This window comes from Mytilus californianus, unplaced genomic scaffold (genome assembly GCF_021869535.1).
Source record: "Mytilus californianus isolate M0D057914Y unplaced genomic scaffold, xbMytCali1.0.p SCAF_9, whole genome shotgun sequence".
Taxonomy (NCBI): domain Eukaryota; kingdom Metazoa; phylum Mollusca; class Bivalvia; order Mytilida; family Mytilidae; genus Mytilus; species Mytilus californianus.
In genome coordinates, this window is record NW_026262745.1 from 33,592,928 (window position 1) to 33,613,667 (window position 20,740).

Below are 20,740 nucleotides of genomic sequence, written 5' to 3' on the forward strand. Positions count from 1 at the left end.
GTTGAAATTAAAATAGCAATACTTTAACATGTAAGTTATGCAAATATTCAAAGTGGATGAACCATGACTGAAGGTACATGGCTGAAAAATCTCCATGGAAATGAGATGTGCCAATGTTAATACAACTGCATACCAAATACCATTGACTAAATTTGACTTATCATAAGTCATTCCATTTAAACAAACCTAAACGCAAACATTAACTTGTAAACTATGTAAAAGTTTCAAAGTCAATGAACCATGATGAGGGGGTGGGGCTTTATAATCTCCATGGAAATAAGACTTGCAAATACCAATAACTTTGCATACCAAATGTCATTGACTTAACATTAGCAGTTCATCTTAAACTGATCTAATCACAAACTAATACATAAACTAAGCAAATGTTTCAAAGTCAATTAACCATGACTGAGGGGGCGGGGCCAAATATTCTCCATGGAAATGAGATGTGATAATGCTTATACAACTGCATACCAAATATCATTGACCTACCACTAGTGCTTCCCCATAAACTGACCTAATCACAAACTAATACATGTAAACTAAACAAAATTTTCAAAGTCAATAGACCATGACTAAGAGGGCGGAGCCAAAAAATCTCCATGGATATGAGATATGCCAATGCTTATACAACTGCATACCAAATATCATTGACCTACCACTAGTGCTTCCCCATAAACTGACCTAATCACAAACTAATACATGTAAACTAAACAAAATTTTCAAAGTCAATAGACCATGACTAAGAGGGCGGAGCCAAAAAATCTCCATGGAAATGAGATGTGCCAATGCTTATACAACTGCATACAAAATATCATTGACCTACCACTTGTGGTTGACCATAAACTAGACCTAATCACAAACTAATAAATTGTTGCCACCGCCGCCAGAAACAGCATACTTATATCTCGCTTTTTGACTCTGACAAGGCAAGACAAAAATTGGCACTGACAACTGATGCTCTTAAAACTACACATTTATTGAGAGAAAACATTTTTTACAAGGGTTCAAAATGCATGGATGCTTTGATAAATATACATGTAGTATTAATGCTAATGTTTCAACTATATACATGTACCAGTAAATCTGTCACAAATCATAGTGAGATACCATCCCATAACCAACTTAAAAAAAAAAAATTTTGGTAACAGTTACCTTGATCTGTAACCTCATGACCCAAAAATCAATAGGCTTTTCCAATTCCTCGTATCTTCAATCTGTATAAATTCATTTCAACCAAGCACAGAAAACTCAAGATATAATACTAAAATTAGTATCAGTTTCCTTCAGCTTTGACTTATTGACCCCTAAAATCAATAGGCTCTCCCCCTTCCCTATATCTTTCATCAGTATGCATTATTTCTTTCCAATCAACCAAGGAAAATTTAAGTTGCCATCCCAGAAATCATTTTTCCCAAATCTTTTCATCTTTTAGTAACAGTGACCTTGATCTTTGACCTATTTACCCTTAACTCTATAGGTCTTTTACGCTTCAATATATTTTTTATCTGTATACATTTTATTCTTATTAAGCAAAGGGAAATCAAGTTACTGTCTTGAAACCATTCTCAGTAAATACGACCATGAACTTTAATCTATTGACACAAAAAAATCAATAGGGTTCTTTCCCTTTACTATTTCAACGATCTGTATAATGTTCAAACCTACCAAGAAAGGCATACTCAAGTTATCATCCTGAAAGATTTTGTTTGGGACACACAGACTGCAGACAAACAAAGAGATGACTATTTGCCCCTGAACTGAAAGGGCAATAACTCATTTAAGGAATTTAATTCTTTTAATAATATTGTCGTTTTTTAAAGATCTTGATAACTGATAATTTTTGTAGTTATCAGTTTCTGTCTAACTGTATTAGTTTTATAAAAAATAAATATGCTTATTTTTATAAAAAATAAAACCCATCTTTTTGGGGCCATAACTCCTTAGGAATGGTCTAATAATTTTGACAGGGAAAGAAAGACTTTCTGAGCATTTTTAGTTTTTTTACCATGTCAAATATAATCTGTCTTCATTATGATGCAAAATATAAGACAATGACTGGCATATTATCCTTATGTTCTACTTGTAGATATGTTGGTTGATAGACAAGAACACCAGGAATAAATCTGAAGCTGAGGATTATAATGACCAAATATAATAATGTTTCAATTGGCAATGTGGTTTTAGAGCAGAACAATTTTTTTCAAGTTTACAGATAGATGACAACAGACAGGCTACAGAGACCAAGTGATAAGGTTAGCTAAACTAGCATGGTTCTTTGAGTCATGTATTTAACAAGAAATCACTCGTCAAACACAGCTACCATTACAGAAGTCCAGTGTTTCTGCACAAATTGTTTGAAGGTTAAAGGGGATTGAAATGATGGTGGTCATGAATTTTGAAATGCTAGGGCTTATTTAAAGTGGTAACATATTTAACATTTTAAAGGATGGAGGCCTTATAAATGCATGGGGCCCACTATCATACGAGTATGTATAAATTCTGTAGGGAAAACAATGGTCTTTATTAGTAATGTAGATTTAGAAACTGACCCTTATTTGTAAAAAAGATCTAAAAACTGACCATTATCTGTAATTGTATACAGATTAAATCACTGATACAAGTAACAGAAAACAAACAATGTGTATAGATTAAATAAATTTACAGGCAACAAGAAATATAACCTAATGGTATATTATGTTTGTCAACCAGACAGCACTTGTTTGGTCAAAAGTCTTCTATGTAAAGGCATTCAATCCTTAGTAAGATGACAAATCTACTTATAATGTGTCTGTGAATGACATTCTGATTACAAAATGAAATGCCACTTCCTAAGCAAAATATCTTTATTTACCGATCACTTATTGGATTTATTTTCTGTGTGAGGTTGTGAGAAGCAAGACAAGTAGTGCTACAAGATGTTTATATCACAGAAATTTGTAACTGACACTTATAAAACATTGCAAATACTCTATAGAATATTGTAGATATATTTTCTACCAAGTGTATTGAAGAAAACTTATTAATATTTTTAATGCCAAAGAAACCATTTAATTTATTGAATATAATTGCAAAGAAATCATATAAATCCTTTATCAGTGCAACTTAAACTCACACACATATTTATGTATTTCCTATATTTTCCGTTTGGCTAAGTAGGATGTATAAATATGGAGCCAGATCTGGCCAGAACTTGATGCCTTTCTTGGAGAATTCAATGATCTCTGTGCAATAAATAAACCTTGTAACAACTATTTTAGGTGTCAATAAGTGTCTGTTGGAAGGGAAAATATCTGCCCATATCCAACATTCCCTTATTTTCAGTTGCAGTTCAAATTTCCAACCCTTCATTCTTGTTAACCCACTTCAAGTCTTACTATAAAAATAAGAAGATGTGGTATGATTGCCAATGAGACAACTCTCCACAAGAGACCAAATGACACAGAAATTAACAACTATAGGTCACCGTACGGCCTTCAACAATGAGCAAAGCCCATACCGCATAGTCAGCTATAAAAGGCCTGAAACGACAAACGTAAAACAATTCAAATGAGAAAACTAACAGCCTAATTTATGTACAAAATAATGAACGAAAAACAAATATGTTGCACAGCAACAAACGACAACCACTGAATTACAGGTTCCTGACTTAGGACAGGCACATACAGAATGTGGTGGGATTAGTTTACCTATGTTTGCAACATGTCATAGGCACTAAAAATTATTCAGCAGGGAGAAAAAAGTTATAAATGCTTAGGAGACCTTCCTATGTCTTAGGATTAGTGAAACAACATCTACTAATCTGCTACTATATGAAGGTTTATCATCATTTGTCCAAAAAAATTATTATTGAATTTCAAATCAGAAAAACAATGGGTGTAAGTACTGAAGCAGGAAATGCCTTCACTTCAGTTTAACCCTAGTTTTTGTTGGGGTTTTTGTTGCTTAATCTTTATTTTTCAGTTTGTCTTTTTGCCTTTTGTTTTCTCAATACATTTCTTTTCTGGATCTGCCATTTAATCCTTGGAACTCATTATATATTTCCATGAATCACTAGTGATTTTGAATTAAAGAAATACAATCATTGGAAAAACACTAACCAAGATTAGACAAATATACATGACCTTTGAACTTAATTTAGGCATTATGATCTTACAAAAAACAAGAATTATAAGAAGTTTGATAATGGAATATCTGTTTCACAGATGACAACGGATATGTTCCAATTGTCGTAACTACAATCTCGTCCCCTTTTCCCCAAATGTGACCTACCGAAATTAAGACTATTCACCAGGTTTGTACTAACATAAGCAACAGGATGGGTGCCACATATGGAGCAGTATCTGCTCACCCTTCCGGAGAACCTGAGATCACCCCCAGTTTTTGGTTTGGTTCGTGTTGCTCAGTCTTTAGTTTTCTATGTTGTGTTTTGTGTACTGTTATTTGTCTGTTGGTCTTTTTCTTTTATAGCCATGGCGATGTCAGTTTATTTTCGACTTATAAGTTTGAATGTCCCTTTGCTTTCTGTCGCCTCTATTTTGATAAAAATTGTATGTTAAAGCTCTATTTACTATTTCTATTGAATCTTTGTTACAAACTGATGCTATTTGTTTTTTTCTAAACCCATCTATTAAAGACAACTGTTATTTGAGCGTAACATAATTCTGCTTCTATTTGTTTAATTCATAGCTATTTTAAGCAGTACACCATTTCAAAGTAGAATGTTTGCTGAGGAATTGAGATTTATTACTGGTAACACACAAGTAAATAGAACTCTAGTGCATATGATTTATGCTAAAAAAATACCTAGAGATTTTATTTTGTTTTTCATTTTGGTTGGGGGGGGAGAAGATTCCACATAACTCTTCTATAAACTACAATCTTATTATACCATTTTATAATCAATCAACTGATAAAAAGATTTAAAAAAAGATAAACAATTAATGGTACTGACGTCAGAAAATCTTATGATCACCATTTGTATAAACAGATCTCTAAATCGAGCTGTTAAGATAGAGTGTTTGCTAACACAATGATTTTGGCAATATCAGAACAAGAATTTGCCAAGTATCTTTAACACTAAAATTATCAATCAGAACATTTTTTTTGTTTCATTTTCATCATTAGAGATACTATATAAACTTTTCTTTTATGTTTGAAAATTATTGAATTAGAGTAAGAGAAATAAAAACCAGAAAATTTAGTTGTGTGGTGTAAATTTGTACTATATATTTTATGTTATATAAAAATAACGAGATGTGGTATAATTGCCAGCGAGACAGCTTTCTACCAAAAATTAAATAGTCTAGATAGTGTTTCTTCTCAATTAATACACAGCGTCAGCTAGATCAAGAAGCAAATTTTTTATAAACTGAAAAAATTCCTCTTGAAGTCATTTTGCTATCAATCACGAACCTTTAACATTCATTTGAAAAGCAAAACTTTTACCAATTTTTTTTTCTTTAAAAGAGGATTTCTGCAGGAATAATATGTATTTCGAATGAATTTGTAGATGTATAAAAAGTCCCAGCCAGATGTCAAGTAATGGTGCTATCCCCCAATGCATTATTCTAACTCAATATACATTTTGTGTTCAGCCTGACTCTTCCGTCAAGCAGTGAGCAAGGATCCCAGGCTACATATAAAGCTTTAGCCACTGCAAAGTTATTTTTATAGGTTTTCAGCAATAACTTACCACAGAGTTGTATAATAGCTTCCTTTAATACACTGGTTTGTAGTTGAACTGGTGGACTAGATGTAGAATTCTGTTCCAGTGACCTGGTGTGACATTTACACAACCTTCTGTAGCACCCCACAAGCTGTGATAAACAAGAATGCATCATTATTAACTGATTATCTGGTGTGAAAGTCACTTACTTTTACACCTTAATCCCACAGGTGTGAATCACATCCATTCATCAGTATTTGGTATCCTTACATTTAGTGTTTACACTTTAATTCCCATTCCTATATTATCCTTAGGTTGTCACCAATATAGAATTACTCTGTACACTTAAATGTTTAACAGAAAAAGGAATTTTCCAATATTTTATTTCACACTAAAAATAATTAACTCAAAGCCAGGATTACGACAACAAATTCTACGGAAGCAATATAGTTTCCACCGTATACAATCCAATTCCAATATGAGTTTTTCAAGTAGCTTAGCACACAAGTATTTTACATGATATACATCTATATGGACATCAGCTATTTTCACTGCAACATTGGATTTTTCTGTTAAACAGTGTTCTTCTCAACTGGGATGAGAATTAATTTACTATCCATAATAAAATTAAAGGACAATAGTTGTTCATTATAATTTTACTGTCTAGAATGTAGATTTACCCAAAATCAATTTTTAATAACCTCAATCAATTCCATTTGCTCAAGTGACATTTCAATAATAATAAACAAATGCATTGTTATTCCCCAATTCTATAAGATATAAATAATTCACTAATTTTTACACTACATATCCATTAGACTTAATTGTATGATAAATCTTTAATTTGAAGGTAGTTTTCCAAAATATGCAATATCCTCTATTAATGCTTTCAATTCTTTTAAACAAAACACGTCTCTATCTGACGATCCTCTATGCACAGAAATCAATTCTTATGTTTAAGAAAATTAACTTAATAATTAATAGAATATTTTCTTTGTATAAATATCTGAAATTAATCCCAGATAATGATCCTAGTTTCATTACTATGTATCAGTGAGCGAATGACCACAATAAGAACAAGAGATTATTTTTGTCAAATCCCAAAGGCTTTACAAATTTGTAATGGTGAAGAGCAAAGGTATAGCATCAGCCTTTACAAAACCAAAGGGATAGATGACAAGAGCCAGTCTAAGCCTCTGGCATTATATTGTAACAACTGTAATTATTTTTATCACACTTGATTACTAAGTAAAACACTGGTCATTAGTAACCTGTCAGTGGATGGCTAACTATGACCTATACCTGAACTATCTTATACCTAAAGGCACAGTTCTTTTGAATAAATAAATAAACAAAATATATACCCATGTAATCATAGTAATAAAAATAATAATTAACAAGAATGTGTCCATAGTACACAGATGACCCACTCGCACTATCATTTTCCATGTTCAGTGGATCGTGAAATTGAAGTCAAAACTCTAATATGGCATTAAAATTAGAAAGATCATATCATAGGGAACATGTGTACTAAGTTTAAAGTTGATTGGACTTCAACTTCATCAAAAACTACCTTGACCAAAAACTTTAACCTGAAGTGGGACAGACGGACGGACGGACGGATGGACGAACGAATGGATGCACAGACCGAAAAACATAATGCCCCTAGGTGGGACATAAAAATTAATTAAGGCAAAGAAATTGAGAAGTATGATGTGATATCAAGTTCTAATTAAAATATTAATAGCTTTCTGTTCAATCATCTTAGATAGCAAATAAGATAAATATTGAACAGCTTGATGTGTCCAGAATTACACAATATCAAATGTCATAAAGCTATAGAAAATGATTTTTGTTGGGAATATAATCTACATCATTTTATCACACTATATTTATTGAACTTCAACATTATTACAAAGAAAGCAATAGAACAAATCATTTTGTATTGTAATCAATGTTGTCATTCAGGAAATGGAAACTGTTTTTCGTTTAGTTACAATTGTTTCTTGCAGAAACAAGAAGAATATTCAATCATATTCATACTTCCCATTACTACAAACAATATTATAAAACAATTGATACAATTATCATCTCTTCATTTATGCATCAATAACACTGCATAGCACTGTAAAAGTATTTCTAAGAAGACAAAGGATTACTAGTCCATAAACATATATTTAAAGATGGTGAAAAGTATAATTTACATGAACTGCATTTATCTCCCATTTTAACATGCAGGACCAGTATTATTTTCTTTTCAGGACACACTCATGTAGTGTTCTACAGCTTGGGTGAAGTTTCATCAATATCTGTTAAGCCGTTTCTGAACAGTTTTGTTTACCAGCGACCATTACCACACATTACAATATTGAAGTGAAGTTAGTTGGTTTGGTTATTTCCCCTTTAACATGTAGTACCAAGATTATATTACTATCTGTACATCGTCATATAGTGATCTACTATTGTGTCAAGTTTAATCAGCATCTGTCCATCTGTTTAGAAGAAGTTGTGCTAGAGGCACAAAAACAGATTAACAGATAAGGCAGATTGACAGACAGGGTGATTCCTATATATATTCCAAAACTTGTTTATGGGGGATATGACAAATGCACACCTTAACATATAACTACATATATAGAATCGTCTTCATACCTACAGGCAAGGCAATACAAGGCTCTTAAGAGCCTGAATCGCTCACCTCACAAATAATGCAATTTAAGAATATTATCTATTGTTTCCGCAAAAACACAAAATATGAGAAAAATAAATCATCATTTAAGGGCAATAACTCCTACAAATATTTCAATGTTGATTTCGACCATGTTGATTATTTGTAGATCATAATTTGCTGATCATTTTTGTAATTTTCACTTTCTCTCTATCTGTAATAGTTTCCACTAAAAACACAAAAAATGAGAAGAAACTGTCATTCATGGGATTCCTATAAGAAGTAAACTGGTGATTTCAACTATATTGAATCATCTTATATCAAAAGACAAGACTTTAAATTAAAAATAAAATAAATGTACCAAAATGCAATAAAATATTAAATAAATAAATAAATAATTGAGGCAAGGAAATTTAGAAGTATGATATAATAAAAATATCAATAATTTGCTTAACAATCATCTTAGATAGCAAATAAGATAAATGTTGAACAGTTTGATGTGTCCAGAATTACACAATATCAAATGTCATAAAGCTATAGAAAATGATTTTTGTTGGGAATATAATCTATATCATTTTATCACACTATATTTATTGAACTTCAACATTAATACAAAGGAAGCAATAGAACAAATCATTTTGTATTGTAATCAATGTTGTCATTCAGGAAATGGAAACTGTTTTTCGTTTAGTTACAATTGTTACTTGCAGGAACAAGTAGAATATTCAATCATATTCATACTTCCCATTACTACAAGCAATATTATAAAAAGAAATTGTGGAATCCTGATGTTTTCATCTACAAATTAATAGTTCAATCAATGACACTGTATGGCACTATGACAGAATAATCCAAGAAAACATAAATTCACAAGTTCATCTTTAAAATGAGGACAATAATTCTTTAGTGAATCAGATATGGTATATGATTTGAAAAAAAAACCTTTTTCTGTTTTATGTATCATATATTATCATATTAAACTTATCTTATTATATATTATCAATTGCCATAATATGCTAGATTAAATACATAATAAATTTTATTTTTGACAATAATCTTACTATATATCAAATCAGGCTATAGGTTTAAATTTTTGTACTAACTATACAATGCATGCACTGTACATATTTCCCCCAAGAAGAAATTATAAATTTCATTTGTAAAAGGTTCATTGTTAAGATGGACATGCAAATGGAACGTATCCGTTATAAATTTTCATTTATCGTTTTATAATGATTTGCAATCGCATAGAAATAGGTGAACTCTGATGAAAATGCACTATAAATGAAATTCATACTCTTAAAAGGATATGAAATAGCATTATACAAGTAAAATTTATAGCATCTTTATAGGAGATACATAAATGCCAAAGTGTTTATGTACGTCAGTCATATGTCGTACTATTAGGACTGATTATATATGCTTTTTTATCATCAAAGTATTACATCAAAAGAGGAAACATGAAACATGAACTTAGTGAAGCTTTCAAGGGCTTCATACTAAGATATTTACTAACAATACCTGAACGAACAATTCAAGGTTGTCACTTAACAAAATGCTCATAAAACTATGATCCACATGATATTTTTTGTTAGTTAGTCAATATTATAAATAAACAAGAATACGTGTTCAAAGAACATCATGCTTCACTGGCACTATCACCTTTCCATGTTCAGTGAACTGCGAAATATAGGTCAAAACCCTAACTTGGCATATACTTTTAAAGTGTACATCATAATGAACATGTGTTCCTACTACTACATTTCAAGTTGATGTGACCACAACTTCATGGTATACTACATTTGACCAAAACTTTAACTTGATACAGGACATACTAAAGGATAGACAGAAACAACACAGACCACAAAATGTTATGCCTCCTACTATTTATCACAGGCAGGGCATACAATATGCAGGTACTAAATCTAGACTAGTGAAATAACAATATTACTCAACTAGAGACAGTTCAATTTCAAAGTTATTGATCAGGCTTCTAGTTCAGCATTTAAAATATTTAAAATTTTAGTTGAGAGAGGAGAGATACTGTACTTCTGAACATGTTTTGGTAGTAATTGTTTCTAAAATGATTTTTAAACATATTTGACCAATGTGGGGTAAACAATTGTGATCTTCATTAATAGAATTCATTATTAGATTTATCTTTTTAAAAAGGTTTTTTCACAATAGCCAACCTAGAAAAAAGAATAGAAATTTGGTGTCATAGTAAAACTCAGACTAATGAAGATCTAAATACAAGCATAACAGATATATACATACTGGAAAGTTGAAATCAACTAAGTATTAGACTAGAGAAATGAGATAACAGCTGCTTTTCTACAAGAAAGAGACCATAAAACATCACTCTAAATTCTAATGGTATCACAAACAATTCAGATCAATATCTTTTTGGTAAAGGTTGAAAAATTATACATCTAAATAATTTAACAACTGCTTACTATGGCTTTTTTATATTTCTATATTTTGGCTCAAGTGTTCACCCAGAAATATTAAACTTAGCAAATAAATCAAGGCCAAAACATTTCACATACTTAAGGGAAAATTGCACCAAAACAAATATTTTAATCAAGTTCTGAAAAGTTAACAGACCAAAATTTTCATAGTAAACAGCAGTCAGAAGAATACATGCAGTTTATCCAGAAAAAATTATAAGAAAGACAAATTATCAACTGTATATTTATCTTAGTATCAAACACAAATAATTTTATTTGACTTTGAAGGTATGCAGATTTGTACAAGGACAAGTCAGCCTTAAAACTGAATATTTTTTCTAAAAAATTATAAAAAAAACAAGACAAAACCTGAGACTGCTTTCTAGGATCTTAAAGAAACATAAAACCTAGATTTAAATGTTGACAACTGTAAATCTCTGGAAGAAATTGATTTTCTGTCCTTTAAATGTTATAATTTGAACCAAAATATTGACATAAAGCTGATAAAACTGGAGAATCAATAGGTTCTGCAGAAATGTCAATTTCTTGTTACATACTACAAATACAACTAGTCATTGAAGACAGTTCTTCATGAAAACTCTTCATATCTCAATGTGAAACTTGTTTCAACTGGTCCTTGATTACTGAACCTTAAGAAGAGAAATGATTTCATTAGCATTTTAAACTTAACTTTTTTCAGAACTATGGTTTTAAATGTTGCTACCAAAAACTACTTTAAACAAAAACTTCAACCTGATATGGGACAGACAAATGAGAAGAATGCAGATTTGAAAACATATGCCCCTCTTCTATTGTAAGTGAGGCATGAAAAGGGTGGAAATGATACCAAGGGCAGCATACAAGAACCTTAAGTAGAAATAAAACAGACAATACCATTGTCAAATGAAACAAGTCAGTCTCCAAAGAGCCTGAATTGCTCAATTCCTTTAAGATATGTTAATTTTGTTTCCTTTTTTTAGTCCGTTTTTAGGAATATCCTTTTGGCATGGCTCGGTACTTATACATCCCACCATTGTGTTATTGTGGTATGGTCATTTTTTGTATTCTTGTCTTTCATTTTTGCTTATATGCTTTGTTGACATATTTGTTTGATTTTATAGTGATTAAGAATATAACACAATGTTGACTGCTGTACCCCTATTTTTGACATTTCTACCTATTATGTCTGTTGGTTTTGTTCACACATTGTTGTCAATATAATGGAATTTTATATGACTGTCATACAAGTGAAAGGTTTAGCTAGCTATAAAACCAAGCTTAATCCACCGTTTTCTACATAAGAAAATGCCTGTACCAAATCAGGAATATGACAGTTGTTTTCCATACGTTTGATGTGTTTGAACTTTTGATTTTGCCATTTGATGAGGGATTTTCCGTTTTGAATTTTCCTTGGAGTTCAGCATTTTTGTAATTTTACTTTTAAATTTTGTTTCCTTTATAGCATTCAGTTATGTTTGCTTATAAGTAAATCTTATTTAGTGCCATTTTTGTAAATCTTGTATTGCTGGACGTTTTTGCGATTTACAATCTCTACCTATGTATTTTAGTTTTTCAGATAATTTTCAAAATTATCAAAATTTGTCAAAAATCGTGATTTAAGGTCAATAACTCCTATGTCATTATGACATTTTTCTAAATCTTGTATTGCTCATCAAATGCATTTTTTACCCGTATGTTTTATTTTTAGCCATGGTAACCATGTTTGTTGACAGACATGAATAAAAAAACACAAACTTTATACAAGATTTCATAAGGATCAGTCATCCCAAGTTTGGTTGAAATTTGTTCAGTAGTTTCAGAGGAGAAGATCATTTTGCCATAGGCACAGGTGCTGTACAGTAGACGACAATTGACAGATGTCAAGTCATGGCAAAAGTTCACTTGTCCTTTTAGGACAGGTGAGCTAAAAAGAGAATTTATGTTAAACTTTAATATCAGACATCAAACTCCCAAACAAAGAAAATTTTTCAGTGATATCAGTCTATTGTAAGTATTGAACCAAACTCTGTACGTCATTAGAAATTACTACACATCCAAATATTTATCCTTTGATTGAGACTGTAGATGTTGGATGTTTTCATTAGAGATCAATAATTTGTACACAGACCTTATCATGTTGTATTAACAATCACAATGTATTCTATCATACAAAGAATTACTGGACAATAATTCTAAGATATATCTCTGAGAGCAATAACAACAATAGATTATATGAAAATCTTTTTTCTTCTCCAACCAAAACAATGAAAGAGGTTCAGAAACTGAAATCAATTAAGTCTTTAAAGCACATTATACCATTTATAAAGGTACAATTATTAAGTGAAACATAACAATGAAAATACAATTTTCTAAAATAAAAGAAGAATGTGTCTGAGGACACGAATGCCCCCACTCAAGCTTGCTTTTCAAACGAAACTGGGACAGATGGGAAGACAGACAGACGGATAGACAAAAGGACAGACAGCTAAGGGCAACACTTAATGCCACCTTTGCCTTGTGGCAGGGGCATAAAAAAAACAAATTTCATGACTCGTGTACTTTATATATTTGAAATTGTTGAAATAAAATTGTGCAAATTTTGCTAATATCGTTATGATCATCATCATGCGTGTACAAATTTCAATCCTTGTATCAATGATGAGTTTATTTATACACTTCATTTGCTTTATACTGTATAGTTATTGCTAGATGTTAAGAAAATATGGTCCTTAAAGTTTGTAATGCTACGTTCAAAAGAACATTTTTATTAATCTTCCATTTAGTGTATTATTTATTACCACTTGTGAGTATAAAAAATGGGGCATTAAATCAGATGCACTATGTTGAGAAAATGTCATTGTTTATATCCATATTGTCCTATAACAACACTTTATAAATTTAATGCATCCGAAGCCCTTTTCTGGATTTACCTTCATCAGGAAGGCTCAAAGCTGAATATTTGAAACCCAAGGATGTATAAGAACCGAAACAGTTGAAGAGCTATATGACCAAAAAGGACCTAAAAATAATAGCCAAATCAATCTAAGGTCAACTTGGTCTGAGGGAGTTGAAACCTCAGTTTCTTAATAATTTATAAATTCATAAAAGGACAATTAAGAATTTTATGTTATAAAATCATGTCAGTACCAAAGTACTGACTTCTGAGCTGACGATACCCTCAGGGACTGATAGTCCACCAGGAGGGGTATCAACTCTGTGCTATAAAAAAATGAAAATAAGTTATAAATTTTATGTGTCATAAGCATTTATCTGGATTTACCTTCTTAAGGAATCTCAAAGCTGAATATTTGAAAGCCAAGAATGTATAAGAACAGAAACAGTTGAAGAGCTAAATGACCAAATATTTTTATTTCAAGGGTTCAAAATACTAGTATGCTTGGAGAGACAAATAAACACTATCATTGCTAATCTAATTGCCTGTACAATAGTGTTACAATTCATAGTGGGATATTCTCAAAAAAACAAAATATTTATTTATAGTCATATTGACGTAAAAATTAATTGTCTACTTTCCCTTTCCTATATTATCGTTCTGTATAAGTTTCATTCCAAAGATACGACGGAAACTCAAGTCACCATAAGTAAACCTTTTCTAAAGTTTTTCCATTTTTTTAACCTGGACCTTTAACCTATTTACCCTAAAATCAATAGGTTGCCTCCCCTTCCCTGTATCTTCCATCTGTATGATTTTCATTTCAATCAAGAAAGAGAAATTCTAGTTACCATCCGGAAACCATTTTTCCACTTTTTTTTATATTTATTAGTGACCTTGATTTTTGAACTGTAAACCCCAAAACCAATAAGTTTCTTCTTCTTCCTTATATCTTCCATCAGGTATAAGCTTCATTTAAATCAATCAAGGGAAACTCAAGCCATCATCCGGAAACCCTATTTTTCAAAAATTATCCAGACCTTGGCCTTTGACTTATTGACCCCAAAAGCAATACTTTTTCCTATTCCCTTTATTTTGTCTGTATAAGTTTCATTAGAATCATGCAAAGGATATTCAAGTTATCATCCAGACACCAAGTTTTTTACATAGGGACAGACAGAAAAAGCAATTGATATATATTCCCGAAATTCTTGGGGACCATAATGAAAGTAAAAATTACACTGGCATTATTATTATTTCCCTTGTCATGCCAAGATTTATTTATTCTAACTATGTTTTTGGGTCTAATGGAAGTCCATAATTTCAGGGTCCAGTTAGCTAATGATGATTTCAAGGTACTTGAAATGAAAGACAAAGACAAAAAGGGGCAAGCTACCCTTTCAATCTAGAATATTTATATTCAAGTCAGTTTTCATTCGTCAAAAATTATCTATAAATTCAAACTCATCTTTTCTCAAGTATAATTTGTTGATAATTGAAGTAATTCGGTAAATAAATCAAGGTTACAATACAATATACAGATCTCTTAATAGCTTTGTCCTGATACTGCTATTTGATTTCTAACCTTTACACATTGGAGTAATTGATAAAATATTGATATAAATGTTATTACATTCAGGATTATCCTGATTGATTTTATCTTTACTGCTATCTATATTTAACAATAATTTATAAATTTTTCATGACTTTTTCAGATTTGTATAATATACCTGTAGTGCTATTCAACAGCTGTATAATAATGTATTGTAATCTGTGATTTATATTACCATAATGTTGCATTCTTCTTTGTATTTTCATTGAAATTAATTCTAGATGTCCTATAGTATTCAAACGTGAAATCCCAAGAAATTACGGTATAGGTTAGGGATTGAAAGAAAATAAAATTTACTACTTATTTTTGAAATTTATATTATTTGGAATTTACAATTTGAGAGTTTGCTTTTTGCTTCTTTTTTTTTAATCTACCGTAAAAGAAACTTCTTTTTTTTTCATATGCACAATGAAATACATGGACAAAATGATTGTATTTAAATTTAATAGTAAAAGTCTAGCCAAAGAAAACATCATTTTATCACATTATTTTCTTAAGACATTTTTATGCTAATAAAAATTTCAAACCTAACCTTTAAATTTGAAACTCATTTGAACATGAGCATTAACTTAAGTTTATGTTCATGTAAATCTGGTTTTCATATTTCTGAATTTCCCCACATAAAATATTCACAGTTCTGTAGTTTACTAAAGACAGATGCATAAATAAAAGGTCATATGCCGTTTGGCTCAATAAACCCAGAAGATGTATTAAATATACTGTATACTGTTCTATAGTGATTTATTTCATAATCAAATTTTAATTATTATTCTTACCTTTTCAGATATTGGTTTTAAACATTCAGGTTTGAAGTCTTGTTTTGATGAAGTTAATATCTGAAAATGAATAAAAGCTTTAATCATACATAAGGCAAAACAATATTTTTTTTATTCACTTTCTTACACAAGAATTTTTAACCACACTTAACCCTGATGTTATTTCATTTAACATTTTTAATTTATCAATTGACAAAATTGATGAGACAAGAGTAAAATAACAAACCTTTTTTATTCTTTTTTAAATGACAATTCAGCAGTTCTGAAGGTTTTTTGGACTTCAGTGGTCTTTTGGTCCAGTAATTGTTCAAGCATTACTGGTCCAGTCATTGTTTTAGCAGTCATTTACAATATGAGTACATGTGTAACAAAATTTCTACATCTACACCGGTTATTTGGCCCAGTAATTGATGACATTTTACTTGACCAAACCATTTATTTCTGGACATTGCCACATGTCTGACGGACCTTGGGAATGACTGGAGCATGAAATGAAAACAAAACCATAAAAGAAACCTAAAATTGTACCTGGGAACAGTATATCTAACGGGAAATGAATCTGATACGCTTTTCAGTAAAAAATTGATAAAATCTCTGACTCCCCAAGACTTTCCGAGATTTACGGATTTTGGTAGCATCTGACTGAAAAACTATCAAAACTGCTCAACAAATAAACCACTTAACTCTAATTGTAAATAAATACAAGTTTTATCATTTAGTAGATATATTTTGTCATATAAAAGTACCATAATAAGTTTGATTTATTTGATGTGAAGTGTTTTATAATAGTTTGTTGGGAATTTGTAAATCATCGCGGCAATGGCCGCCATTTTTTTATTACCTTGTTTGCATTCTGCACAATTCTGTGATGAAATGCTTGCGATTTTAACAAATTTGAAGTGACAGAATACAAGTTTGATACACTAGCATCACTATAAATCTAGTTTGAATGACATTTTATTGATAATATCAGAAATTATTAGGATAATAGCGAGTCCGTTTTTAACACATGTCCGTTTCTGTATCGTATCTTTATTAACTATGGCACGACGATAAAATCGACTACAATCAGGTAGTGTCAAGTCCCGTCAATATATATGTTCCTGATTGTACCAATTGCAAACTAGAACTGTTTTAGTGAACTAAGCATGTGTCTACCATGCTACCTTTCTTGATATACAAACAGATATGTCAAACATCGTACCTCTATGTCAAAAGATCACAAATTGAACTGTGAGCTATTGCTCACTATTGATACCCCACTATAAGTATTCAGTAAACAGGAAGTTGATGAGTGAAGGATAAAAATACACATGAAAGTTGTTTAAAATTTTAGAAAGCTTTGATTTGTTATTTGTATGAAAAACATGACAAAAAGTTTCATACATGAGCCGTTATGTCATAAGCCATAAGTACAAATACATTCTCATTTATTCATTTTAAAACTAAAATTATCACAGTAACCCTTTTAATCTTTTCAGTAATTTAAGGCACCATACTAAAAAAAATTTAACATACTCACAGCCAAAACTGATACAACTTGATTTTCATCTGTAATAGGCTGACAATACACTAAAAAATATAAATGTAAATATTAAATTCTGATTCTATACAGATGCAACCCTTAACGGTATATATAACCCCTTATGTAACTTTTTCCCACAGTCTTACTTAAATATTGTTCTAAAGCATCATTAACTTAACACTCTAACTGACTATGATAAGCCTAATGCTCTAAACTTTAAACTTTAAATTTATCAAACCCTTAAATTACTGGCTTCTTTTAACATTTAAAATTTGTTTTAACATTTATTAAGGCTCTTACAGCTTAGTTCTGTTCACTTGGTGCTTATATGCCTTAAAAATATTTACTTGTCTAATATTGTGATGCAAATAACTAATAAACACCTTCATAAAAGCAAATACTGATAATCCTAATTCAATAAAATCAGATCAAACCTTTAGTAAAGTGAGGGTATTGACTTTAAACTAAGGTCAGTATTGTTACAACCCTTCTACGATCTTCCATATGATTATTACTCATATTTCACCTGAACAGCATATATATACAATAATCAAACATGCAAAATTAATAAACTAATCACTAAAATATTAACACCTCTCCTATTTCTACACAGTATAATTTCCATTACTTATATCTATTTACATATATCTGCTACAAAAATGTCAGAATAACACCAAGAATGTTTAATTTACAGTCTAATAATATGATATCAATTGATTATTATTATAAAGGTTTGTTTATGTTTGATTGTAATTTACCCACCTTCTCTATGACAATACTTTTTCTTATAGGGAACTTAAACAAGAGGCTCTCAAGAGCCTGAATCGCTTACCTGTAATTTTTTGCTTAAATCTTTCATCAATGATTATTTTTGCTTTTCAATATATACTTTTCAATATATACTAATGAATGGCTTAAAACTTCCATTGAAATGTTCTTTGTATCTGTCATATTTTCTTCAAAATCAAAGAAATGCATTTTACCCCTATGTTTCATTTTAGCCATAGTGGCTGTTTCTTGACGTACAAGAAAATAAAATACAAAATTTATACTAGATACTCTGAAACTCATTCAGCCCAAGTTTGGCTGAAATTAATTCAGCAATTTCAAAGGAGAAGATTTTTTAAAGTAAGCAAACTAAATGAACAAATTGTGAAAAATTGATTTTAAAGGGCAATAACTCCTTAAGGGGACAATTGACAATTTTGGTCATACAAAACTTATTTGTAGATCTTACTTTGCTGAACATTTTTGATGTCTTCAGTTTATCTTTATCATTAACAATATTCAAGATAATAACCAAAATCTGCAAAAATTCCTTAAATCTACCAATTAAGTGGCAGCAATCCAACAATGGGTTGTTAGATTCATCTGAAAATTTCAGGGCTGACAGAGCTTGGCCTAATAAACATTTTTACCTCCCCATCAGACTAGCTCTAAATGCTTTGGTTTTTGAGATATAAGCCAAAAATTGCATTTTACCCCTACATTCTATTTTTAGCCATGGAGGCCATGTTTTTCTACGAAACAGAAAATAAAACACAAACTTTATTCTAGATACCCTGAGAATCATTCAGCTCAAGTTTGGTTGGAATTGGTTTAGTAGTTTCAGAGAAGAAGATTTTTTAAAGTTAGAAAACATGATAAACAAATTGTGTAAAATTGTCCTTAAAGGGCAATAACTCCTTGAGGGGTCAATTGACAATTTTGATCATATGAACTTATTTGTAGATCTTACCTTGCTGAACATTTTTGCTGTTCACAGTTTATCTTTATCTAAAGCCAAAAAACTGCATTTTACCCCTATGTTCTATTTTTAGCCATGGCAGCCATGTTATTTGACAAAACAGTAGATAAAACACAAACTTTATTCTAGATACCCTGAGCATCATTCAGCTTAAGTTTGGTTGAATTGGTTCAGTAGTTTCAGAGGAGAAGATGTTTGAAATAGTTTACACCAGACGGACGACGACGGAAGACGACGGACGCCAAGTGATGGCAAAAGCACACAGTTCCTTCGGAACGGTGAACTAAAAACCTATTTTCCTACCTCCTAATATCAAGTATATAATTTACAAGAATGAATAAACGCAAGCAGAACCAAACAAAAAATTTTGTTTTCTGTAGTTTTTTCGAGTTTATTACTAATACACTCTGGCACACTAGGTAGTAATATCAATGATTCGATTATTGATTATAATTGAAAATTTTAATTTTTCTATATAAATCAGGTATAATTTTCATAATCAAGGATAGATAATAGTAAAACCATGGAAGTATTATATTGACAGGAACTCCAACGAAAAAATTAGCACATTCGCATCCCACTGATTTCTTTAGGAAAATAAAAGGTTCCGACTCAGTTTTTCAAGTACGTGATAACTTCTTTGTGGGGTATCTGCGATGCCGCCTTCGTCTGTATAGTTTACAGAAACTGATCTTATCACGTGATCTGTTATCGAAGGTCTTATCTACCTACCAATGTAAATTAACACGGAAACTCCCGTGGCTAATTGCGAATCGCTACATGAATAACGACACCTGTTTCTGTTCAATAATTAAAGACTACAGCTGAAACAATCTAAAAAATCGGTCCATATTTAACAGAATGACAAAAGAAAGTTAACTGTATTCGGAAAGAAGGTAATATTATTTTTAGTTTTGTTTGATATGTTTTTATCACTGGAACTAGGAAATCGGGAAATATCTGGTTATGAAAATTACATTACTCTGAAGTAGAGTGTTTGCAGAAAATAATGTGATGCGCATGTAGTGTGCCGGATGGTGCCGGATAACTCAAATTTTAAGTTAAAGATTGAAAACTTTAATCGAGTGTAACACAAATGTTTATGGTTTTCTCTATCGTAAAATATCGTAAAATGTAATTTAACATATTTATAGAAAAATGTTTTAAACACTAAGAGAGGTGGATAATTATACGCACGTGATGGCCTCTTCATATAGCATGTATCAGGTTATAACACCGATTACATGTACACCTTTTGAATAAATTCAAAAGTTTAAAACAACCTTCAACCTAGTCCGAGATTGCTCTGACGTCTGACGGACTTGTTTTGGGAAATAATGGCTTAATTTTAAATATTTCGATGCATTTAAAGAACTATCATAATGCTGGGTCCTAAGCAGT

General features: G+C 30.8%; 1 protein-coding gene across 4 annotated transcripts in view; it reads right to left on the minus strand.

Annotated features, from left to right (window-relative positions):
* LOC127715070 (cGMP-dependent 3',5'-cyclic phosphodiesterase-like) overlaps nt 1-20,740 on the minus strand; it is a 120,365-nt gene that overhangs the window by 72,533 nt on the left and 27,092 nt on the right. For all 4 annotated transcript variants that reach the window (XM_052221097.1, XM_052221095.1, XM_052221094.1 and 1 more), the window contains 3 exons: nt 17,590-17,639; nt 16,068-16,127; nt 5,696-5,819 (listed from right to left, as the gene is read on the minus strand). In XM_052221097.1, coding sequence (XP_052077057.1) covers nt 5,696-5,819; nt 16,068-16,127; nt 17,590-17,639 — 234 coding nt within the window. The remainder of the gene's footprint in view (nt 1-5,695; nt 5,820-16,067; nt 16,128-17,589; nt 17,640-20,740) is intronic.